This window comes from Sinocyclocheilus grahami, unplaced genomic scaffold (genome assembly GCF_001515645.1).
Source record: "Sinocyclocheilus grahami isolate Dianchi unplaced genomic scaffold, SAMN03320097.WGS_v1.1 scaffold200.1, whole genome shotgun sequence".
Classification (NCBI taxonomy): Eukaryota; Metazoa; Chordata; class Actinopteri; order Cypriniformes; family Cyprinidae; genus Sinocyclocheilus; species Sinocyclocheilus grahami.
In genome coordinates this window covers 832,646-859,627 of record NW_015505379.1, presented here as the reverse complement: position 1 = coordinate 859,627, position 26,982 = coordinate 832,646, and the positions used below count along the sequence as shown (strand labels likewise).

Genomic DNA, 26,982 nt, shown 5'->3' with positions numbered 1-26,982 from the left:
CTTTGTGTTCAGCAGAAGAAAGAATGTCATACTAGTTTGGAACAACATGAAGGTGAATAAATGATTCGTTTTTATTAAGGGTGAACTGTTCCTTTAAGGGCCATTTCTACCCAATCTTACTCTTTAAACTAGTTTTGCTGTAATGTCCTAATGCATTTTGGTTGATTAATTGATGTTAAATAATATTTTGACTTCAGTTATTTAGATTAGTTGTCAGTGCACTAAAAAAACTGCTCTTAGCATGTTATATCCAAAATCAACTACTGTTGAAAAACATTTCTGCTATTCCAACACTGTGTATTAATTTTATTATGCTTTTTTATTATTATTAGCATCTTCTCCTGACCAAATTAAGTACCTTCCTGGACCCCTGGTTGAAGCCCCTGGAGGTAAAACTGGAGACCATGGAAATACAATAAAATATAACATGGAACAAATAGTTGTAGAATTGTATTTCTCAAACAGCATTTAACAGCGGTAAATAGCAATCAGATACAAGATGGATAAGAAAGAGAGAGTGAAAAAATAAGTAGTGGCAAGGACAGGCGCTTTGTCAAACTGAGAGCTGCCTCTGAGGTCTGAGTCGGAGCAATAAAGTTTTTTTCTTTCTCTCTCCCTCTATGGTGTATGATGTTTTTTCTCACTCGTTTCCAGGATCACAATGACAATGGCTTCAAAAGATCAGAGGTACCAAGAGAAGACTGCCATAGCGAAAAGTTAACCATCACTAACGCCTCCGCAGAGCCTCTCAATGTCTTTCTCTCTGTCTGTCTTACCTTAACAGTGCATCCTTCCTTCATTCACTCGTGTATACAGTCGTGCATGTAGCTCGTAGAGTTCAACTGTCCTACAGGCCTTGACTTCAGAACTGAGAGGTAAGTGACATCTTACTCTGTTTATGAACAAGACAACAAAAACAGACAGTGAAGTGAGTTAGCGAGTGCTAAAACTGACTAATAGGTAGTGTTTTACAAGTATGAGAACATATATTTCAGTTCTGCAAACAAAGTTCTACAAGACAGATATGGCTGTGCTGACACTCATCTTGTTTGTTTTTACATCTTGAATGTAAAGCAATGCAGGTGCATTTCACTTGTTTTTAAAAGTCATAAGATTGTGTATTGCACCAGACTTGCGCAAAAAACGTTTCATCTAAGCAACATGGATCTGTGTGTAGCCTGAAAGATTTTATTGATGTTGAGGCCTAGTTTCGGAAAACGACTGGAGTATAGAGGACACATTAGAATCTCAGTCTAGATTGAATGAGGTATTTTTTGACTGTAATGTAACTCTTTTTACATTTAATTAATCTTTCATTAATGAACGTTCTTTAGTTTGAGATGCGTACTGTGATAATACTTATCAGTATTTTCAACACTATTACTAGCTTGCTCCATGACTCCTTTATAGTGGCTTCTGTGGCATTCTTCGCATTGCGAATGACAAAGTAGAATATTGATAATTTTCTGATAATCTGTAGACAATCACGTGTCCCTGTGAATCATTCTCATGAGAAACAGAATTGGAATGCGTACAATCCTGCGAGAAAAAGTTTGAAAACCTGTTCTTAGTTCTGTGCCCTAACTACTAAAAACTCTATAATAATAACATCTTCTATTTCTGGAAGTCATTTTCAGAAAACATTTTTTTAATGGGTAAGTTTTTTTTTTTGAGGATAATTTCTGTCTCGCCTTTTATGTGTAATTTTAGTTCCTTGAAGAGCTGTGTCAATTGATGATTTGGATTATGGAATGATTATGGATTATGGAAGTGTGTGCAAGGTTCTGCCATTTAACACAAACAGCAGTCAGTAATGACCTATTTTTTGTTGATGGTGGACCATGCAAATTATTAATAACTCAGACTCTTAATAATGTATTGTCTGATTCTTCTGTCTTTTCCTTACATTTCATCTTTACTCAGCAGAGTCTAATAAGCGAACTTAAGAATTCTCTGATGGTTTTTGCTATTATTGCAAAGTAGAATATCATGTAGAGAAAAGTGATTCAAAATTGTTATTTATGAAATTAAACTCACATGACGGATAATGTCCTACAACCGCCTCTATGACTTTGGTGCTGCAGACAACTAATCCAAGCAATGATTATTCCTGAAAACGTATATGATAAATAATTAGCCACAAATGTCAGTGATTATACTTCACACTTGAAAAAAAAGGATTTAACAAGAAACCTTCTACTAATAGAATTGCAATAGTTTCTGGTTTGTCCTTTTAACCTTTTTTGAATGCTTTAAATTATGTCTATGCAAGAGTTTTGTGTCTATTCTGTGAGGATGATGACATCCACCAAGGGCATATTTCCTGTATACTGATCACTGCGGCCAAATTTAGCTTTAATATGCATAATTACTACTTAGCGCAGTGTTATGTCTTTTTTATTGAGGTACTGAATGGGTGTTGGGCATTTTGTAAGACAACAAAATTTTGATTTTAAAACTCAGGTCTACATTATTTGTATTGGGTCAAACTGAATATGACAATAGTCTCCAACAACAAATTAGCAATTTTATTTTTTTTAATGGAATCCGAAAAAGAAAATGTCGAATTGGCTTTACCTAAACTGACTGATATTTTAGGTAAAACGCATGAATCACATATTCAGACAGTGTCAGATAAATTAGTTAAAGAAATCCGTTAGATGGTTTAATCTATAGTAATTCTAATTATCTCTATATAAAATAGTAGTCTATGGTATAGAAATAAATTGTGTACTTGTATGTAGGTTTGGATGCCAGGCTCTGGGAGTCCTTAGAAACATCACTTAACTGTCGTTGCGTTGCAGTTATTTGACTATGAATATGTTTTACTATTTGACTATGAAAGGCAAGATATATAATCTAGGTAGCACCTGTTTAATATAAACAAAATCTTGAAAAAAGCTTTCTGTGTGTCATCACATAATACAGATATTTACATCAGATAATGTTTGTTAATTTTCTTATACATATAATTGAAAAATACTGGATATGGCGTGAAAATGTAAGATTTCATTAAAGCTGTTATGAGGACAGATTGCTTCTGATGCCTGTGTATGTGCATTCATGTTTAGCCTTTTGCAATAAACATTTATAGATTCAAACACATTAGAACACAGAAAGACTCTCAGTGGAGAATTTGTTAAATTTGCAATTTTTTTTTTTGTCTAGAGCACCAAGAGTTGTGTCTCTTGAAAAAAAACATCAAATAAACAAACACACAACAATTTGATCATATCGGTGATAAATCTGATCAATAATCACTGTATGGATAAGACTGCAGTGATTCAGTGAGATGCATACAGATTTTGTCCTCTTTGTCATTTTTATCATTCTCTCATTCGAAAACCTTTTGAACAAAACCTCTCCAAAATATATTCACGTAATCATATAAAAGCACACATTCAAAAAGTAATTTGTTATCAGTTTTGTGTAACTTCTAATGCTAGATTAATCAAATTTGCATATACCATATTCACTTTTTACAGGTCTAACACGGATGCATTTGAACCTAGGGTCACCTTATAGACATAATTTAAGTAAGGGTCAACTGGATAATGTGTAACATTTAGCACCGAAAAGACCTACCCATGAAAACAAATGTTGGCAAAATATATATATATATTTCCATGCAAATACATAAATATAATGAATTGCAGATTTTGCCTCTTTCAACGGACTTTGGGTCATTTATCCACTAACCAGTATGCGAAAACGTTTGTGTTTATCATTTGATTTCAGTTCAAATATTTTAGCATTACATTACAGCTATTACAAAATGCCACCAGCAAAATGTAAACAATTCCAAAACTAAAAACAGTTTGTCTTTGTAATAGTACATCCTTTCATGACTTAAAAAGGCCACAGTTACAGAGCTGGGAAGACATGGGCGGCCAGACATAAGAATCAGAGTCTGAACTGTACATTTATATTTAGTTACATTAAATAATTTAGCAGACTCTTTTATACAGTTTAAATGAAGAACCTCACAGTATTAGCAATTCATGCTACAAGACCTAAAAATGCTACAGAATCTATAGCAGTAAATGTACATGACAGTAAAAGAGATTTTCATGTCATCATGTATTTCCAGTTATTCTCTTCCCTGATATGAAATTATGGCCACATGTTGTCAATTGTAATTGGCTGGAAAGTTTGACAACTGAAATTCAGTGGGAGCTTGCTTAACGCATTAGCCGCTTCTGAATTAGCTGATGTTTTAAAAATGAATGAATTCTTACTCCTCCTAAAATGCATCATCAACACATTTCACTCTGCATCAGTCAGGAGCAGACTAATAATGGAGAAGCACCTAAATTCATTTAAAACTATAGGTTTTGGGGGACGTAACTCGCACCAGTAAAATACACATTCATTTATTTTTGTAACCTAAACTTGGAGGTTTCCCTTGTCCACTTCCTGTTCTGTCGTTGTTTCATGGTCAACTTCCCGTCACATGATTTTGAGCAACCACAGATTCTCACTGGCGTAAACAAAGTTTGTCTTTTCACCCACACAAACGCATGCACAGAAGAAAAAAATCACACATTAACACACATACAGTATATGCATGCACAATCTCAATAAAGCAATTAAGATTTTGTAATAATTTAACACCACATAACATTAACAAAAAGACAACCGTTCAAACGCATACAAATACAAAAAAAAATACACAAACTTGTTCTTATGACTGACACACACACGACAGGAAGCTTTGCTCTCACTCATGTCATATACACTTACACGCACACCCACGCCTTACCTGCCAGTTTGACAACTCTTACGTTCTTTACACTCAAGTCACTAACCACAACAGATGCGAATCTCAAGATAACACTCTGAGCCGCATGCACAATAAGCCCAAAAAGTCTCATAACTTGCCAGCATCATTGAAGACAACAAGCTTTCATCCTACAGCTGTTGTTAATTGTTAAAAAATCGATCTAAAGTAAGGTTAGTCCGGGTTCAGCCCTGTTTGCTCTATCGTCTGTCTGTTCGCCATGAATGAGACCCTCTTTGGACCGAGAGAAGATGGTGATCAATGCGAGACTGTGAGTATGTGACGTGTGATGTAGGAGAATGGATAAAAATAGACTGAGAAGGAAAAGAGGTTAAGGAGGAGAGCAAGACAGAAGAGGGAGAGAGATATAGAAAGAGAGAGATAGAGGGAGATCCGTGACTGCTTCCTCAGGATGTGGTTTTCGGTTCTGGGTTTTAAGGGAGGGGGTGACTCTATGACAACCGAAGACTTACCTTTTGATCGGTGGCAGCTGTGAAAGAAATATGTGTGAGAAAGTGTTTTCACATTTAAGTATGATAATGCGCACAAGTGAGAAAGAGCAAGAGAGAGCACCTGCTTTCACACGTGGCAGTATTTTAATTTTGTTAGTTGGAGACAAGGGTCGCACACGGCACACAACTCCCAGGTCGACATGAAGGGATAGCACACAAGCAAAAGCAACAGGTTATGGATAAAGAAAGGGCAACACTGGTGAGTACTAGATAAATGGAGTGAGAAAGAAGGATGAGAGAGAAAGTGAAAAGATAAACAAAAGCCGTAGAACTAAGGCCGTTTGTTTTCTTTCGATAGCTGTAGACTTTTCTCCGTTTTTTCTTTGCTGTAACGTTTCCGCATTTCTGTGTGAATATTTCTCTTTAAAAACAATTGTTACAGAGGAAGGCAAAGACAAACCATTCAGCGGTTGGGAAGATATCTCATCGCGTTTGTTTGTGTGGTTTGGCTCACTAACGCTTGTGAGGTTGAAAGGGTTTTGATGACTTCTGATTGTCTTTGTGTGCCTTTTCAGTTTTCAGATGCTATGAGCGTCCTTTAACTCGAGGGTGCAGCCATTTTCAACACGCCACATGGCTGACCATACATCTCCCGAGCCCGAGTCGCTCTCCTACACTCCCATGTTTCGCCCTCAGACAGAAGGACAAAGGTCAAGCCACGACCTTTACCAGCAAGGTTCAATGAGTGGGCTCGGCCAGTTTGAGGTCCCGTGTGAAGCCACGGACGGCACCGGGAGCACTATGAATGGAATCGATCAATCAGCGAACACTGCTTACTGGGGGAATACGTCCCCTGTGTCCTCTATGGGACTGAACAGGAACAAGGCACAAGCTGGAGTTTATGAGACTGACTGGAGTTCTCACTGCCACCAACAAGAGGCATTAGAGGGTTATGAAACAACTGGGCATCAGCAACAAAAACTGGATTCTTTCTCCGAGGCGTTTTGCAGTCGTAGCCCCTTCCGAATGCAGGCCGGAGGAGAGCAGAGCGGCTTCAACAACTCTACTCCTCCTTCACATACCCTCTCCTTCCCTCTGGTTCTTAGCCCACCGCCAACGCCCTTGCCCCCTCCATCCTTTTCTCCTCCTAAACGACCTCAACACTTCTCGCCTGGCCAGATCTTAAGCCAATCACAGATAGATGGGTCACTGCAGTTCTTTCCCTCTTTACCTTCGCCCTCCACCGGCAGGTTCAATCACCCCATTTGGCTCCAGCTACAAGCTGACGACAACAACGGCCTGGACTTAACGCAGCACCTCCCGCAAGATTCAAACTCATCCATGGTTTATTCAGAGCATGGAGGGCCTCATCTGAAACAAATAAACTCCCTGCAGAAAGGTACGGATAACATAACGCCATCGTTTGTGTGTTGACCTGTCTTGACATGCTGTTACTTTCAAACCTTAAGTGTTATTTTTAATGAAAGAAGTGCTTTTCTTGCTTAGACTGTTCACTGCAAATGCCCCTCAACCCTGCACTGGTTCAACATCATCATTCTCAGGCCTGCTTGCAGCAAGAGCTGGGTCACGAGCCCGGGACATCCGAAGATCACATGACATGGCCTCAGGTCAGTCATCTGCACTATCAGACAGATCGTTAGCCTGGTCAAGCATATTAGATTGATGCATCAATGACTTTAACATCATAGCAGCCCATTTAATTTTCATGTTCTGTATTTTAAACTGGTTATGCTAGCATGCAACATTCATTACATTTATATACAACCTTTTTTCCATTTTGAAAGTTTGGGCAATCATCCCGTTCATTTGGACCTTCTCTGCATCAGTCTAATCTCCATGTGCAGGGGTCAGGGCCAGGAGAAGGAACAAGATTCGGTTATGGACTGAACTTCGGTCCTGGGTCCTCAGATAAACCTCTGGGGTCCTCCAGCACACAGGCAAAATACCTTTTAATTTACTAAATAATTTTGTACCGTTCAAAAGTTTGGGGTCAGTAAGATTTGAAACATATTAATACTTTTTTGAACAATTTAATGGATCCTTGCTGAATAAGTGACAGTGAAGAGTTTTATAATATTACAACAACATCTATTTCAAATAAATGCTATTTATTTCTATTCATCAAAGAATCCTGAACAATATTATCATGGCTTCCACAAACACATTTTACAGCTGTTTGCAACATTGGTAATAATAAGAACCGTTTCTTATGCAGCAAAGCAGCATATTAGAATGACTTCCGAAGGATCACATGACACTCTGAAGACTGGAGTAATGGCTGCTGGAAATTCTGCATTTTCATCACAGGAATAAATGAAAGCAGTAAGCCCCAAGAAGCCGTGGTTTACAGTGGATTTATAACAGAAGTGAAGCGGAGCGCCTAAAACCCCCTTAGCTGTTATAAATTCACTGTAATCCACGGCTTCTTGCTTTTATAAAACGGTTATTCCATATACGTAGTAAGGTTTCACAAAATACAACAGAGCAAATCAAGTGTAATGATATTAATAAAAACCGTATTCTTCCACCAAACAATGTAGTTCCTCAGAATCAGTTGTGGTTGCAACAAAGTGGTTGCCAAGCAACAGACAAATGTAAACAAAGGTGTGTGTTTGTAGAGTAATTTACAACAGCTTCGAACGTGACTCAGCCAATCAGAATCAAGGACTGGAACTATCCGTTTTATAATACTTTTTAAAGTATCCACCTTTTTCTTGATGTAAAAATGGGCGCGGCCATTTGTAAATTCAATGGGTCTGGCTTCCGGTCTCATCTGCGTCCAGCTATTTCTGCTTGATATTAAAAGTTGGTGTGCCTTATCATATTATTTTAATGTATTATCTTAATTATGAACACACTGGTTTGTAGTGCAAACAGTTTTACCGTTTACTGCATGTTGTTATTCTCCTCGTTATTTACCTATAGCGGCTAATGAACCGGAAGTCTCACCCATAGGCTTACTTCCGCGTTGAAGAAAAGGTGGATATTCAAATAGAAAACAATTTTTACGCTGTAATAATATATTACTGTTTTTACACTATTTTTGGTCAAATAAATGCAGCCTTGGCGAGCATAAGACACTTCTTTCCAAAATATTTCAAAAAAATCTTACCAGCCCTAAACTTTTAATACAAAATATGAAATATAAACTTTATCTGTTAGCGATTAAAACCACAAGTATTTATGCTTTCAGCTGTTAAGCTGTGGTTGGCTCTGCAGCATCATTTTAAGCAGAATCACTCACATGCAGCTTTATTTGCCTCATTTAGAGTGTTCCAAGTTCCGTATATACTGGAGTCCCTTTCAGCAGTGTGATCCAGATGAGTAGAGCGCTCGGGGAGAACTGGGAAGAAACTACACCTCACTATACGCCACCTCCGATGCTGAACCCAACACGTAGTGGAACGGGGCTCTTTTGCAACCTATTGTCTTCCCTAGCTGTGGAAAGCAGAGCACTGTGGACAGACGAGAGGAAAGATGATGACTCACAAAGGTAAGCATTCAAATGTTTGTTTGTTTCTTCTCAGTTTTGGTCGCTCATTGGTGTCATACAGGAAGCATTTGTATTATTTCCCCTTATACAAATGCATTCTTTTTTCTTTTTCTTTATTTATTAAGAGCATGTCTGAACAGCTAAAATAATTGTATCTTATTTGACAACAATAATCTGTCGGAAGATAAATAATGCAAAATGTAAGTGTTTTCGTTCTTGATTGGGAGAGCATCTGCTTGGTTGTGTGTAATCTTCCTAATTTTAACCCTCTGGCATTGTTCGCATGGTGACCTTTTTAATTTCAATAAAATTAATGTACCTTACTGTAGTTTGATAATGTTTTTTTTTTTTATTTAAATTTTTTTTTAGGGGATTTTATGGTCAATTATATTTATTGAATAGTTCCATTTATTACCTGATATCCACTTTTTGAGCATAGACCTTGTCGTAAATCTTGAATGCTTTGGAACACAGACTTGAATGGAAAAAAGTAGTTAAAAGTGAAACTAAAAAAATTATAGAATTTTAAGTTTATTTTTATGAAAAATGCATAAAATCCAAATCATGTTTTACTCTAAAACTGCACGAAAATCAAAGCCATAAATCTAAACAAGTTGTGTTCCAAATTTGAGGTTGATGCCTCAACAAAAAAAAAAGAGCTCTCAGTAAGATTGTTTGAACACCGTACCAAAAGTTTCTACTAGATAAAATTTGCTTCCCATTCATTTCCAATGTCTTAATTTTTGACCGAACAAACACCAGAGTCATGCTTCTTTGAGACCGATGATTTCATGAAACTTTGTCACATTTACACTCAAGGTGCATAAATATAGGCCCAGAGTTCCAAGCTGAGCTGCCAGATTTGATAACAGGAAGAGAGCCTGAGGTGTGTCCAGAGGAACCAGTCAGGGAGGAGTTGTTATGGAAACCCTGGGCAGAGCTAGAGGAAAATGACACCCTTTTACAGCACGGTAATCAAAATAAAATATTTAAATTACCCTTAAACCACTAGGTTTTTTTCTTCATTAATGAGTTTTATCTCAAACCTCAGTGGAGAACCTTCTTGACCTGAGTGCCTCTAGTGTTCTACCAGGAGGTGGCGCCAATTTGGAGCTTGCTCTTCATAGCCTGTCTCACTGCCAGGGAAACATTCTAGTAAGTGCAATATTCATTATGAATTATTTTACTCTTATTTTATGTTGTTTTATCTTGATACTTGCTTTCTTTACCTTGTTATTATTCTAAATCCCTCGTCACAGTTTTTTTGTTCTTGATCATTGCTAAAGGCTATTTTTCATTGTAATAAATCGATGTTTTCAATTAAAAAAAAATAATAATATTCATTATGAATTCATGCTTGTAGATTTATATTTTGTGATTGCTTTCACATTTACCTTTTTCAAAATGTCCTTGGTAATCATGACTTCTGATGACTGTCTTTCACAATAATGCAGCATAATTTTTAATTTCCTTATTTTTCCTGGTTACAGGCAGCGCTGGAGATGCTGTTGTTTAAAAACTCCCCTCCATCAGAAAACTATCACTATTCTGGTATGCACTCATTTGTTGATCGTCAAAAACTTCTACAGTAAGCATATTATAAATAAGACTAATCCAGTTGCACTTTCCATTTAGGCATGGAAACATGGACTTTGAGTGAACAAAAACTGTTCCATAAAGCATTCACAATTTATGGAAAAGATTTCTCCTTCATACACAAAATGGTAATATATTGAGTATGTGCAACTATAAACCACCAAATATCAGAGATCAGCGTATTTACAGTTCTCATACTTTCAGGTGAGAACGAAGCAGGTGGCACAGTGTATTGAATTCTACTACAACTCCAAGAGGCTCTCAGAGAAACAAAACAAGCAGAGGGAGAGAGAAAAAGAAAGTCTGGAGGAAGAGAGAATTGCAGCCATCATCAGTCAGGTAAGACTGACTTTGATTACAGCACATCAGTGTCAGTCGATCATAAGAACTGACCCGGCACACCCATAAACGGGTGTGTAATGGTTTTTATAATATAAGCTGAGGCTATAAGCCATTTAATTTAATATCATTCACATTTTTGTAAGCAATTGTTTTTAACGGATGGCTTTTGCCCAGCCTTACCTAAATCCCATACAAAACAAACACTGCGCATTAAAATACAACATTTTACAGAACCTATTTACTGGTTTAATTATTTTTAGATACATTCAATAGATTACACTGGTTTGTAAAATGTCATGTTTTTGAGTTTTGCTTTGACCAGCAGGTAACGCCAGCCACAAAGATGATGGTTAACCAAGCCAGTATTGACAGACTGATTCATACCCCACCACTGCCCACAAGCTTTCCCTGTAAACAGTGCGGAAAGTAAGCATAGACAAATTTTGCCTGTGTTATAGTACTGACAATATTGAAATTCATGGTCTGTTTCACATTAACTGTCGTTCAGCCTTCTCTTTGACCTTGCAAAATGTCTTTACAGGATGTTCTATAAAATCAAAAGTAGAAATGCTCACATGAAGATCCATCGGCAGCAGCAAGAGGACTGGAGGGAAAAACTACGGATACACCCAAACCAGCACCACAACCTGACCAGAGCACTGGCTCATCCAAACCAGCAAATCCTAACCCAGACCCACCATCAGAATCACATCCTGACCCAAAGTCTGATTCAGAATCTGGTTCAGTCACAGACCCAGTTGGCTTTTCTTCAAAGCACAAAGACTCCGAGTACATGCCCAACAGGCAGTTCCAGTTGCATGGCTCCCACCCAGGATCCACAGATTGTGTCTAAAGCACCTCCCTTACAACTCCACACTGGACACCAGCAGACATGGGGCTCCCTTCACAATGTAGACGCAGGAGGCCTGTTCTATAACAGAGGATCCATGGTAAATGGGCTCCATTTGAGCATACAGGACACTGTCAGTAAACCATGGGCTGATACCCAATAACTGACTTGTACAGTTTGTAATTTGTTAAGAACTTAGAGATATTACTGCTTTCAAGAGCGTTTTTAAAGACTTCTCAAATTTATGAACCACTGTAATGTGGAAAAAACAAAAAAACAAAAAAACAAAAAAAAAAAGTTGCCAAATGCTTCAAGTAACGGTTTTTATTTTAAACAGCACATGACAAACGTTTAAGACACAAGTTTATTAAATATCACATCACATCTAAAAGCCTCCATTAGGTCCTGGGGGGAAAACATTTTAATTACTGAAATTCCACCCATTTCAACCTAAAATTTTAAAGTTCAGTTGCTGCCTTAAAGTAAAATGAATTGTTGTACAACTTTAACTTACATTAAACTTCAACTTAATTTAAATTTCTCAACTTGGAGTTAATGTAAAAACATAAGTTGCCATGACTTTTCTTGTAAACAGTGTATTAGAAGTCAATACCACCTAATGACCACTGGGCATTTTCGTCTAGGGGCTCACCTCCACCATCCCACCCGTGCAGAGTCAGCTGGTTTCCTTGCAACAGGTCCCTGAAAAGAGGGCTTCATAACTGATTGTTTTTGCAGTTGCATGGGCTTAAGCATTTGGGAAGGAACTGAAAATAGAAGGCACGATCAAGATTATTATAGGAACTTACAAACACACCAAATGATTCTAAATCATTCTGAATAGCAAGAAGTTGAAGAACGCTACTTTCACATGTCAGATTTTAAACACCTTGATCACAAAACCCACACACTTTTTATAAATACTGACCCAACAATATTTATCCACTAAATCAAAACCAATGCCAAACCTAGCCCTCACAGACATTTTTGCATCTTTACATAAATCAATTTTAATACATTTATTTCTCTCATGGGGACCACTAGCCGGTCCTATTGTTGCCAAGTCCACAGTTTTCCTAAACAGAACTGTTGCCGCAGGTTATTTTAATTCGTGGGTTGAAGCACACCAGGCTGCCCCCCAGAACGCAATTTCAACCGAGGAGGACCTCCTAGAATGTGATTGGAGCAATTTTGATGCACATTTTCCCCGGAATGCTGGTTTCGTTACCCAGACCTGGCAACCCTGGCCCATTCTCACAAGGTCAAAATTTTAGGATTTACTGTCGTTGTGGAGAAATTCGGCAACACACCTGAAATCTAGTGCCACAGGTGTCAAGTCCAAAAGAGAAGAGGACTCTGGACTCATCAGTTTCTTGAGGTCTGCAGTTTGTGTCCAATAGTGTGGTTCTGGCAGGATCTGCTGTAGGTACCACTTTAGTGATGTCACTCAATACGGTCATCACACCCTCAGTAGAGCACACTGCAAAGAAGAAACTTTAGCTGCAAGCAAACTGAACATTGCATTGTCACTTTACACAATCCTTTACCACTCCATCCCTAGACCCATATTGGATCAAGAAAGCTCAACCAAAAAGAAATGCACTTTCTGATGCCAATGCCATAGATTTGTGTGAAACCATTAAAAGCGGCATTACCCAAGAGCTCAGTGGTTTGGAAGAGGCAGCGTTTGGCCGAGGACTTCTCAATCTTCAAGGTTTTAGAATTTCTAGTGAGAAGTTCAAAAGTACCATAGAACTGCTGCAGAGTAATATTCTATTAACAGAGAGCGACAGATGTCAGCCACACAGTCAACGACTTGAGGGTAATTGAGAAACTTAATGGCGTCTGCAACTGGGTCCTGCAAGTGATTAAGTCTTACCTCATAGACATATTCGATGGTAAAGAGAGGAACATCCAATACTAAGGTGGTGCTGTAATTGGTCATGATGTAGCCACGTTCCGATGCAAGCTGTGAGGTCAGTGTGTAGGGCCCGATGGTAATGTCCCACAAGTAATCATACTTCTTATGGTCCTTCATGAAGCTTATGCCATAGTCAGCACACACACACACACAATCAAAAACCGGAGGGACTGTTGAGAGAGAGGGGAAAAAAGAACCCCCCCACACACACACACGTTTGTTTTTATGGTTTCTGGGGACTCTCCATAGGCGTAATGGTTTTTATACTGTACAAACCGTATTTTCTATTGCCCTACACCAACCCTACCCCTAAACCTGCCTCTTACAGGAAGCTTTCTGCATTTTTAGATTTAAAAAAAAAATTCATTCTTAATAATTTATAAGCCTTTTGAATTACGGGGACACTGAAAATGTCCTCATAAATCACCTTCTCGTTGTAATACCTATGTCATACCCATGTTATTATACAAATTTGTGTCCTCATAAACATGCACACACACCTCTTAATGCATGCAGACAACATAGTACTACATCAATAGTCAAAAGTGTTTAAGTGTTAAGATGTCTCAGATGGCCAATAGCTTAAGTGTAAAAGTTATTGGTTCTTACAGACATTCTGGGTATCACGGACATCAAGGATGAAAGCAGTCACAGAGGAAAAATGTTAAAAGGTCCTCCATTTGAGGCATGATGTTCAAAGTCCATTTAATTTCCAGAGAGTACTCAAAGGCCCTCTGAAATATAATGGAAGAATGAAATGGAACTCTGAAACACAGATCATTCTGGCAAATTCTAGCTTTACTCAATCTCAGATTTTCTCAAGAGGGTCTAGCTGCAGCCTTACACTTGCACTCTCAGATTTGCATTCTAAGACTTGCACTCTCAGACACTTGCGCTTCTGCTAGCGATGTCACTTGCAGTCTTTTATTTTGTTCTATTTATTGATTACTTTTTGTTTGAGTTGCTCAACATTTTACAACAGTAGCTAGGTGGTGAAGACAAGAAAAAGAAACTAAATTACAACATCACTTGCAATCGCCACTAATGGTGCGTGTTGCCAATGGAGACAAGAAGCTGTGGTGGTGATTAAACGATTAAAACTAATTCAGTACTATAACATACAGGGTCCTGCAAGAAAAAGACAAGACCCGCAAATCCGTGGCCACAGAACATGAACGCATGCGCAAAGTCTCTCGTTAAGCGTTTTCCTCCTGTAGAAAAACAAACACTTAACATGGCTTAATGTATTAAAATGCTATTAAAATATCAAATTAAATATACAATTTATTAATATAATGAATATGTATATAGTATTTTCCTCCCATACCGCATAATGGACTAAAAAGGCCAAACTCGATATGCTCCGCTACATTATTAATCTGTACAGGCAAGCAGGTGAGCCCAGAATAAATGCAACACGCAGTTTCGTGTTAAGCGTTTTTCCATATAGAATAAACGGTCTACAGCTCTTTTATGTCATTGTCTTTGTCCATTAAGCTACATTACGTGTTTTATTTATAATGATTTTCTATGGGAGGAAAATGTTTAACGTGCAACTTAACGCATTGCGTTCTGGGCTCGTCTGCTTGCCTGTATGGAGTTGATCCTTTTAAAATCACTTAATGCATTTCAAAATGCACGTTCATATTTGTTGGTCTGTATATATTTTGAGTCAACAACAAGATATAGGCTACTGTATTGTCTTTATCATAGTCCGTTATTATACAACATCAAGTGTTTTGCTGTATGGGAGGACAAGTGAAAGTTTGCGCATTGTGTTCATAGCCATCTGTTTGCCTTGTAGTACACTAAATAACTATATATTGAATTTGATCTTTTAATTGAACTTAATGCATTACGCCATGTTAAGTGTCTGTTTTTCTACAGGAGGAAAACGCTTAACGAGAGACTTTGCGCATGCATTCATATTCTGCTGTTCTGTGGCCACGGATTTGCGGGTCTTGTCTTTTTCTTGCAGGACCCTGTATGTTATAGTACTAAATTAGTTTTAATCATTTAATCACCACCACAGCTTGTCTCCATTGGCAACACGCACCATTTGTGTCGATTGCAAGTGACATCGTAGGAAGCAGAGAGTGCAAGTGGCGATTGCAAGTGAAATTGTAATTTAGTTTCTTTTTCTTGTCTTCACCACCTGGCTACTGTTGTAAAATGTTGAGATGCAAACAAAAAGTAATAAAAAAAATAGAACGAAATAAAAAAAGCTAGCGGAAGCGCAAGTGTCTGAGAACGCAAGTCTGAGAGTGCAAGTGCAAGGCTGCAGTCAGACCCTTCACGATTTTCTGCACACCCCTAGTACCCCATTGCAGCCCCGATTTGAATCCTCCTGATCTAGAGAATGCGGTTAATAAAAACAGACTCACCTGCTTCACAACAAATTGGTCACCAAACGGCACCCTAATGATGTATGCAAATGTATTATTGCCTTCAGGGACTCTGGTGATGGAGTATCCCATCTCTGTGGCCGTCAGTACAGAGATCTCCTCCCCATTCAGCTCCACAGACACCAGTTCTACATCAAAAGGAATATTACCCAGATAGACCATGAAGACTCGCTCCTCGGGGATAGTTTCTGGAACAGTCAGTACCATAGTGACTACTTCAGTTATATCCCAAAGAGAAGCCATGATGTGCCCAAATTTAATAACAGTTCCAACTCGCGGTTAACTGAAAAAAAAAAAAGAGGGTAAGGAATTGGTGGAATAGCCATTTGCCGGACCACGTTGTGCATAGTCTTCACACCATGCTGGTCCACAAACACTTGCTGGTACGTCAGTTGGACCATGTAAAGCTCATAATACACATTGTCAGTCACAAAACTCTGTAGGTACAAGTTAACATTTGACTCATAACTCCTAATCAAGTTACCTTGGGATGCTTGAAAGGAACAAATTCTAGGATCATATGGACTATACCCTTCTCATCCCTCCAGCAGCAAAAGGGATGCTGCAGTCTACAACCTCTTCACGGACCACCACAGAGTAGCCTCGGTCTGCTGCAGCCTGCCCATCTACGACATAACCATCAACTCCTATGTCTATGTACTCACTCCTGAACTCAGAGCGTCCAACAACCAGAGGAGTCATTACTGCAGGGGTCCGCCAGTGGAGTCTGTAGCCATCAAAAGTGCCTTCATCAGAGTAGTAAATTAACACAAAAAAAGGGGGGTCGTCAAACTGTCCAAATACAGAAGCGCTGAAGGCGACTCCTGTAACATTGTCCTGTAACATACACTCATCGTTTTAATACACAACAGTTTGTCCAGTTGTTGTTCTTACCAGTGTTAACTAAATTTCTTACCTAGTGAACAGGCAGCAACCAGATCCACCATGACCACCATCCAGTTCTGTCTGAAAAACACTGTGGCTTGGATCCCTTCAACCGCAATACCACTGACCTGAAAAGTTAGATGCAGTGACAGTTTCAAGGCAGTCCTAAATATTTTTGTAAACGTTTGAGATTAGGCCACATGTCCCCATTCTGTCTTAAGCGGAACGGACATTAACTACCATACCATTTTAAGAGAAGCATGAGGTTGTCCGAAATACAAGTCTGCCAGCTGTGACCTTTATGAAGTAGCCCAGAGCAGCAGCACCTTCAGCTGATATGACTTGAGATTGCTGTCCCTCTTGTTGTAGCACCACCTGCAAGGACTCAACTGCAGAACTTTGGGCCTAGAAGGATCTTGGAGTGAGACCTAGCCTCATTCCATGGATTTGTAATTTGTCTAAGTCATCAAAGAGTGCGTTATCAGGGATATCTATCTGATTGGGAATATCCCTCATGTGGAATTGCTCAGGGAACCATACTGGGACCCATAATATTTCTATCATTGATTAACAGTGCCCTCCAGGATCACAGACCACTGGAAATGTTGACAACATGACTATGGCTCAGAGGTGGACACCTCATCTGCCCTGTACTCTCCAACAGACGTTGAATGGTCTTGGCATCTGGGTAGAGAAACTAAATTAAACTCACTTCCTATAGATCAGAACACTTGGGAGATCCGAGACTTTAATCTTAGGGGTCACCCAGAGAGATTTGAAATGGGATGGTCAAGTAGATCACATGCTGTCCTCAGCCAACAGAAAGCCGTTTGATCTACGCCGGCTAAAGAAACTTGGTGTTCGAGATCAAGAATTGGTCAGCTACACAGGGTATGTGCACCCTGTGTTAGAGTATGCAGTACCTGTTTGGCACAGTTTTGACTACAGATCAAGTTAAAAGGCTGGAAAGGGTGCAGAAACAGGTCTGTAAAATTATACTGGGCCAAAGGCATCAAGGATATTCCAATGCCCTCTCCCTTCTTGGACTGTGCACACTAGCGGAGAGAGGACTCCAACTGCATCTTGATTTTGCTAGGAAGCTATACAAGTCTACTTTTAGAGACTGGCTACCACCACTCAGGGAAGAGTTAACGGGACACCAGACGAGGTACTCTGATAAACTGAAAATCCCCAGATCTAACAGAAAAATAGATACATTTTTCTGTTAGATCTGGGGGGGGGGGGGGTTTATAGATAAAGCAGGTCACCAGAATCATACCTCCATGTAGTTCTCCTCACAAGTAACCACTCTTGGAGAGAAAGGAGGAACGGAGCAAATCTTGGAGACATTGAAAAATGATTATTTGCCATGCTGATCCATAATGAACACACCAAACATAAACGTGAAGATCACATCATTCTGGAAGGAATAATAATTTCACACACACAACTACGGTCTTATATTTTAAGATACAAGATTAACAAACATTGTCGATCAACCGGAGATAAAAATTTGTAGGTAAGGTAAGGCTTAGGTAAATGGCTCACAGACAATTCAGAAACACACAACAAAACAATTTACCGAAAGCTCCTTTACGATAAACAAGACTAAAATACAATATCCTACATTAACTATTTCTCCTCATTTAAAATGGAAACTGCAGTATGAACATTTTACATTGTATTCTGTGACAAAGCTGAAATGTCAGCAGCAAGAACACCAGTCTTGTCACAGGACACTCTACACTGTGATAGTGTAGTGTGGGTCACATTCACATTACCCTGAAAGTGATCCTTCATTATGGATGTATTCTGTACCTGATTGTCTGTGTGACAGGAGAAGTATGAGGCTCTGAATACAACACGACCCCACAGAGGCTGGACAGAGTAGGTGTAACCACACTGAGCCCCATAGCTCTCTGTGACAGGTTACACACCGGTGGCATCTAACAGATCAGAAAGGAGAGAGGGAGGAGAAAGAAAGAAAAATCCCACATCTTGTTGAACTTTAGAAATACACTGAAAGAAAAAAGAAAAAGGGAAATTAAGTTTAAACGCACCAACTGCCTCAAAACGAGCCTCACTCCCAGAAAAAAAGGTAGGTCTACTGAGATCAACAGGGAATGGGCTTTGCATTCAACCTCAATAGGATCTATGAGCAAGACAAAATACAAGAACACAGCTTGAGAGAACCAAACACGCATTAATCTCATAATAAAAAACATCTCTCTGTAAGCCCTTGCCTTGTGGTAGTCTGAAGGACTGTTGTAATGTGTTTTTAGAGTTATGTAGAGCCCAAGTTACTGCACACAGAAGTAGAAGTCCTCTAATCAGAAAGACACAAAGACAAGTCCTATAAATTACAGTTATCATATAGAAAATAAAAAAGACCTTTAACAATTACCCTGAAATCAATCCAAAAGCCATAGCCACTGATTGACTTAAGTGTCTGTAGTATGGTAGCCTAAAACACTACCAAAACTACATTAGCCCTAAAACACAATATCCTAAGCTACAAGGCTGATGATTGTGTGACGGTTAGATTTTAAATGTGTAATGATGATTGACTTGTTAGTAATTGGTTGTGTTGATTGGCTACTTCAAAAGCAGCTGTGTCTATACTGGGGGGAATATTTTTCAAATCTTTTGCGTACGTTCCCCCGAGAAACTTTGCGTTTGCTCAAAAAGCTTTTGCGTTCTCTCACAAAACCAGTTGAGTTCGGACAAACACTTCCTGCACAGTTTGCAGCGGTTCATACAGCTCCATACGTTCACAGTGGAGCGGGTCATACAGTTTTATTTTTAATTTGGACTCAAGTATAAATAAATAGTCAATGCTTAGTTCAAGGCACGGTATGTGGCTTTATGTACTAGTGGATGACCAATTCAGTACACACCATATTAATAATTACTATTATAACACTATTAAAGTGGTCATATGATTCTATTTTAAAGATCATTATTTTGTGCATTTGGTGTAACAGAATATGTTGACGCTTTAATGTTCAAAAAACACATTCTTTTTCAAATACTGTTCATTATTGTAGGTCCTCTATGCCCCGCCTCTCTCAAACGCTTTGTTTTCTACAAAGTCCCTCCTTCCGACAAGTGCAGTCTGCTCTGATTGGCCAGCTGACCCAGTGCATCGTGATTGGCCGAACACCGCCAGCACTCGTCGGAAATGTAACGCCCCTTACCATAATCGCAGCTTCAGCTTTCAAAATAAATGTAAAGACAGAACCAGAAAGGGGAACAGAGTCGTGACAGACACAGTGATGAAGCTGGTATGTGTTTGCAGTACACAAGCCACGGTTAAGACAGATGACTCCACTGTGATGTGACCCCCCCCCCCTCTCTCTCGCTCTCTCGCACACACACAGATGCGCAAAACTCCGCATTTGAACACTCAACAGCAAATACTTAAATTAATAACAAAACAGTAGCTGATTCAGAAGCGCCAGATTGTCATAGCAAAGTCAGAATTACCTTCTCTCCTAGGTTCACGAAACGGTCGTTCATAAAATGCATTGCTGTTCTGTTGTAAGTGATCTTAAAGATTCCCAAATGCATCTACTTTCGGAAGACCAAATAAAGTCCTTTCGCCTAAACATGATTGTGACGACGGTTAGATCCCCCGATAGCTCAGTCTCTCTGACATGCTGCATCACGCCTTCTTTCTTTGGGCATTTGGGCCGCATTATGCAAATATTTCCACATAGTGAGGTAGATATGTGGGGGGCGTGCTAGAACGAGCCGTTTTAGGGGGGCGTGGCAGAGTCTTAACTTTTATAAAGAATATCTCTTTGGTTTTGAGACTTTAGTCTTTGCAACTTCAGGGATCTTATCTATGCACAATCAGCTTGTAACACTCCAAAGAGAAAGGAAAACTTGAAATCGCATCATATGACCCCTTTAATATTAATAACCTTATTGATAATTTTACTATTAATAAAATACTATTTACAGACACGCAGAATAGCCTAGAATGTGAATGCAACGCGCTAAAATGCACGTCAATCTTTTTCTCCCCCATAGAAAACCTTTATAAAGAAAACGCTTAACATGACTTAATAATAAAAGAAGATAGATAGCAACTGTAGGTCAAAAGCAATTGCACATTTTCCCGTTTTTAGAAACCTTTTGAGTCTCAAATACTAAAAATGCTATTTTCTTGAAACTACACAAAAACCTTTGTCAGACCAACAAAATTACCCCAAATGTTGTCCCAACTAGTCAAACACAGTTGTCTGAAATTTTTTTTAAGGCTTTGTGAGTTCCCAGCATGCATTGCAGCATGAATTATGAAATCAATAATGTGGTGACATTATAAACATTCTTTTTTATTCAGAAAACTGAATTTTTTTTTATCTCAACACAATAATTGATGTTTTTGATACTGTGACAAGAATATTTCTAGCAAAATAAGGCAATCAGCATTGCATGAACGAACAAATTTACATTGGCTAAACAAAGTATCTGTACTGAGAAGAACTAAAATACTATTGTTGAAAGAACTCAAAAGTCTTACTGCATCAAGTTGCCTTACTTTTTATGTTTTCTCAATTATTTATTTTTTACAGTGAATATAAAAAGACCCAATTTGGTATACAGTTTTTAAGAAATATATAATTTTTGTACAGGCAAGCAGATTAACCCAGAATATGAACTGAACTGCATCCATCCATAAAAACAATAGCCTATAAAGAAAATGCTTAAGGTAATGGACGAAGACAGTGATAGACCAAATCTGGTAGGCTATACAGTTTATTAATAAAATATATTACGCACAGGGAAGCAGATGAGCCGAGAATATGAACGGAACGCACAAAGTTTCACGTGAATTCTCTACTCCCGTAGAAAAAAAAACATTATAAAGAAAACTCTTAACGTGGCTTAATGGTTTAGCGCGTTGCTTGCCTGTGCATAGTATATAATTTAATAAATTGTATATAAAATTTGGGCTTTTCAGTCGCTAATATGGTTTTCTATGGGGGAGAAAACGTGCAATTAAGCGTGTTCTTTCTGGGCTCATCTGCTTGCATGTACACAGTATAGGCTATATTTGTAATCATTTCTATAGTAGATTTGGTCGTTTTTATCACTGTTTTCATTAAGCCACATTAAGCGTTTTCTTCATAACGGCTTCATGGGAGAAAACCTGGAGAACGCATAACTTTTGCCAGGGAACGCAAAAGATTTGAAAAATACTTTTTCCTCTGAGATTTCCCCCCAGTATGGCCTACGTAAAGTCACTTTTTCCGTTTAACAGAGCAAGACACATAAAAAACTGAGCCGTATTGTCCGTACAGTATCTGTGACTTTACAAACGACCCAACGGAATGGCCAGTGTCGTTTCCTGATGTAATTTTTTGTAACCCGATTGAGTCTCCAGCTAGAGACAACTGTAATATCAGTATCCCATGGTTATCGTGAGATTATTCGCTTTATCCGTGGAATAAGGGCTCGTTCTTTTGATGGCAGCTAGTGTTTATTATGGTTTTACCTGCTCGTTGTTTAGGTACGTGTAAGATAATTTTTATGGTCAGTAAACAATCTTCTACAACCAAGTCGATCTGCAGCAATCGCTCTCTCTTTACGGTGGGAGAACCAAATTAGTGACATACACAAGGGTACATCTCAGTTGATTCTCAATTTATTATTGTACAAACAGAGGCTCATATACATCCTTGAGAACTGGTATGAAGTGGTTTAATCGAGGAACAGACAGTTTTTTTCTCCATTAGTTATCAAAACAGAAAATACAAGTGACAAAAGTATGTTTATTAAGCAAATAACGGTTCAGTCTTGCAATTAAGAGCTATGTAAGCATTAATATTTTATATTGGCCACTTAAAATCTTTTATGATTTAGCTCTCTCATGATTATAACTACAAAACTAACCCTATGAAAAAGTGTAAGATAATAATCAGTCACCTTGACTGATAAAATCAATACGCATGCGCAGGCAAACGCTCAAGCGCGTCACACACGATCCGCCTACTCTTGCATAATTGACACCCTCTCATTAGCATGTTGCACAGAGGGAAAAAAAGTGGAACTACATTCAGAAATAAATGAGTGATCAAAGGAAAATAGTTAGGATGAGTTTAGCATTTCCTTAAACATTTTACATTTGCCCACCAATTTATTTTATTTATTTGCCTACTTTCATCCCGTTTAATTATTTATTTATGTATTTAAACAAGAATACGTGTATTTATGCACACATTTATTTATTTGTGTATTTATTTATTGATTGATTTTGCAGGTTTCGTCCTCCATATTCGTCAACAACTGCTGAAATCTCAGAACTTGACAAAATAAAGAGTGTCAATCAACCAGCAAATAAATAAATATAGATAGATAGATAGATAGATAGATAGATAGATAGATAGATAGATAGATAGATAGATAGATAGATAGATAGATAGATAGATGGTGTACTAAGCATTTAATATATGAAGACATTGGACCATTAAATAGCCTAAATAAAGCAACAGAGGCTTTTTCCTTTAAGTGATGTCATAATTACTTGATATATCATTTTCCTTTCTTTCATAATACCAATCCCTAGGTCAAATTTAAAATGAAATTTAAAATGTCACAGAAACACCTTATAATATTTTTATTTCTTGCCACTGCACTGACTCAAAGTAAAAGGGAGATAATAAATGTTACAATAACAAGGACAGAACCATATAAAAATTAAACTTTGAATGAAATGAGATATGTGAATGAATCTGCTCTCCATATTCTACATCCAAGCATGAATGTGTCACTGTCACATGTACAATGTCATCATAATATGACATGCTTGCAGGAAATGCACCCAGCATGACAGGCCAACTCTGTGTGATCAATCACAGTTAGTTCTCTATTTTCCCCTCCATAATGAAGAATAACAGAATTCATTATGGCAATTGACAAGTCTAACCAGATGAAATAACAAGAGCATTTTTCAATTAAGCTCATTTCAATTTTCAACTCATAAAAACAATGAAAGAGAGCTTGAGAATCGTATTGACAGATATGACCAATTCTATAATAAAGTTCAAACAGACTGCAAAACTGTCTTTTCAAAAGTGTCTTTTCCTCCCATTTGAATCTTACTCTGCTCTCACAGCATGGCCTTCAGCACCCATCCACATATCAACATACAAGAGATGAGAGGTGGAAAGGAAAGGAAACAGAATAAAGAGAGAGAGAAATATAATAAAAAGGACACGAGCAATTCACTCAAGGACTGAACATAAAGCTTTTGCGCAGACAGCAGTGTTCAATGGAATCAACTATTTTTTGGCCTGAAACCAAATGAATGAACTGGAAACCTGTACCACAGTCTCCAGCTTTCATGAATCAGGGTGAAAATAAAAATAATATTTTGTGTAAGGCTGATGAATGGATATATTTCAGGAGACGTTTAAAGGGTTTGTCTGAATGGAAAGAGCAGAATGAGTGAAAAAAGAAGGATGAAACAAGCTTTTCAGTGTAACTGAATAGAGCAAACATATTGTACTTCTCTGTTATAAAGATTCTCACATTAAAGGTCCAGAAGTGGACTATTTTAATAAACAGTGGCTGAATATTGAGCTCTTTTCAAGCTATGTAATCTTTACAGGATGTCCATAGATAGTGTTTAAAAAGCACAGTGTAGCTACAGGAAAAGGACATAATACTGTCAACTAAACTGTCAGACGGGTATGAGAGGTCAGTTTTGAAATGTAAACCATTCGATAACCACTTAAATGAACAGATGTAACACTATAAAACTGAATGATTTTCATATTTGACCTTTTCATAAAGTTTCACACTTTTGGCATCCAATTTAGAATTTTGATTTGAAACTAGAAGTGGCATTCAGGAATGATGGTCCCCTTATGAGAAAAAGGAAGACACTCACAAACTAAAATGAAAAACAGTGATCTCATATCACACTTTATTATATTTTGAGAAGTGACTAAAAGTGAAACAGTGGCATTGGTACAGCGTTTTGTTTTTACAGCAGAACAATTAATAAGATCACTGACTCATTAAAACAGAAAGTACATAATGTGTTCTGTCCCAGTGTTTTTGTAGCTGCACTAGTAGACAATACACATTCCACTGAATATCTTCTGGCAGCATGGTGTGCCTGCTATTGTGTTCACTTCCTGTTGTGGGCAACAGGGTGGCGTGACATCATTTTACTTGATATATGCAGCAGTGAGTCATTTTTCTGTCTAAAACTGAATTGTAGTCAACACAGAATTCACCCGCTACAGATTATGCCCTTACGTATTAACCTGAATTTCATGTGTGATTGATTAATTTGCTGAAATTAAATATGAAGAAATGATTGACCTTTTATGATAAACAGATGAAACGGTTAAAGAACATGAAACACAAATGTATCAATGTAAAAGTCACCAATTTATTGGCACAGGTAGTATTAGTAGTGGGAGACAGATGATTATATGTCATGAGAGAATTTTGATGGTTTTATAGTGGTTTCAGGCACTTGTTAGCTGGCCAGGTTGGGAGACCACCAGGCCAACCATCTAAACCCCAGCCTAACCCACCTAAGACAGCCAAACCACAGTTTCATAAACATTAATACTGCATAATTTCTTCATTTAATCAGTTAACTGTTTATTAGGCAAGAAGTGATGGCCTGGCACTGTGGCTAAATGCAAATAATAACCTTGCTTTTGCTACTTAGCTAAATTACAGTGCCTGACCACAGCACTATTATATTGAGCTACATGAACATTGGATAATTCTTAACTGAATACAAAACGGCAGTGTATCATTGGCTATAAAATCATATGGCTGTAAGTTCCAGATTTTGCCTTTTGGTCATAACTTTTAATCATGAAACTTTTAAAAGTCACTGAATATTCGTTTTGGAATTGATTAGATTTCATTTGTCAAATGTATCCTGTGATGATGTGTTAAATGTTACTCTCCAAAAATATTCAAAAGTATTAACAGGAGTTATGTATGGAGGACCAAACCTGCAGAAATTAAAAATAAATAAATAAGCAAATAAATAAATAAATGTATGTATAAATACACGTATTCTTGTTTAAATACATATATAAATAGTTAAACGTGTGATGAAAGTAGTCAAATAAATAAAATAAATTGGTGACCAAATGGAAAATGTTTAAGGAAATGCTAAACTCATCCTAACTGTTTTCTTTTAATCACTCATTTATTTCTGAATGTAGTTCCACATTTATTTTTCCCCTGCACAACATGCTAATGAGAGGGTGTCAACCATGGACTTGGTCGGGTCTTGTGATAGCTGGGGGCACGGCTTTCCCGCTGACAGGAGATGCATGGTGTAAATCCAGTATAGCCTAGTAAAGTCCTTTTTGCCGTTCAACAGAGCAAGATACATAGAAAAACTGAGCCCTATTGTCCGTACAGTATCTGTGACTTTACAAATGACTCAACAGAATGGCCAGAGGTGTCATTTCCTGGCATTTGATATTCGCAAATCTTGGGACCGTCTCTAAAGTTCCTGCCCGCCTCTGCTCACTCAAGCCGGCCTCCACTCACTCTAGCCTCCGGCCTCCGCTCACTCAAGGCCGCGGTGTGTGACGCTTTTTCATTGTGAAAGCGAAACTACTTTGCTTGGCCTTCCAAAAGAGGACACGACTAGAAATCAGTGGTTAAGTTGTATTTACAACACTGTTCCAGAACAGTTCAACCCAAATATTCAGATGTGTGCAGCACATTTCATGGAGGACTGTTTACTGATCCTGGTAGAGTAGACTACAATGCCGGCTGTTCTGACTCACAGACTGTAAGTAAGTTTTTTATATTTAAAGGATTTCCCACTGACAATTCAAACGCGAGTTTTGAGCAGTGTAGAGTAGCACTTGTTGTTTGTCATTTCTCCGATCACAAATGCAGACATGGTTTTATGTTATGCTCCGGCCTGACAGGGCATCACAGTATGGTAAGGGCCGTAACATTTCCGTCACACGCTTGAGGTATTCGGCCAATCACAATGCACTGGATAGCTGGCCAATCACAGCACACCTTGCTTTTCAGACCGATGAGCTTTGTAAAAATCGATGCGTTTCAGAAAGGCGGGGCATAGAGAAACAATAATGTACAGTATGTGGAAAATAATGTGTTTTTTGAACCTTAAACCGCATAAACACATTTCATTACACCAAATACACAAAATAATGTTCTTTTTAGCAACATCATATGACCCCTTTAAGATTTCTCTTCATCAAAAATA

At 38.1% G+C, this 26,982-nt stretch overlaps 1 protein-coding gene and 1 pseudogene across 2 annotated transcripts; one reads left to right on the top strand and one right to left on the bottom strand.

The window, feature by feature from the left end:
• Positions 1–670: 670 nt before the first annotated feature.
• LOC107595294 (uncharacterized) lies at positions 671–12,506 on the top strand. 2 transcript variants are annotated; one of them, XM_016285648.1, is made up of 13 exons: positions 671–687; positions 785–875; positions 5,808–6,631; positions 6,739–6,860; positions 7,038–7,190; positions 8,523–8,746; positions 9,566–9,717; positions 9,798–9,901; positions 10,237–10,297; positions 10,382–10,470; positions 10,547–10,681; positions 11,010–11,110; positions 11,226–12,506. In XM_016285648.1, the coding sequence occupies exons 3-13, from the start codon at positions 5,866–5,868 to the stop codon at positions 11,695–11,697; spliced, it is 2,379 nt and encodes a 792-aa protein (XP_016141134.1). In that variant the 5' UTR covers positions 671–687; positions 785–875; positions 5,808–5,865; the 3' UTR covers positions 11,698–12,506. The 2 variants fall into 2 exon arrangements, with proteins under 2 accessions (XP_016141134.1, XP_016141133.1); XM_016285647.1 differs by lacking the exons at positions 671–687; positions 785–875 and adding an exon at positions 5,232–5,491.
• A 305-nt stretch (positions 12,507–12,811) lies between these two features.
• Positions 12,812–18,030, bottom strand: LOC107595328 (uncharacterized; annotated as a pseudogene).
• Between the last annotated feature and the right edge of the window lie 8,952 nt (positions 18,031–26,982).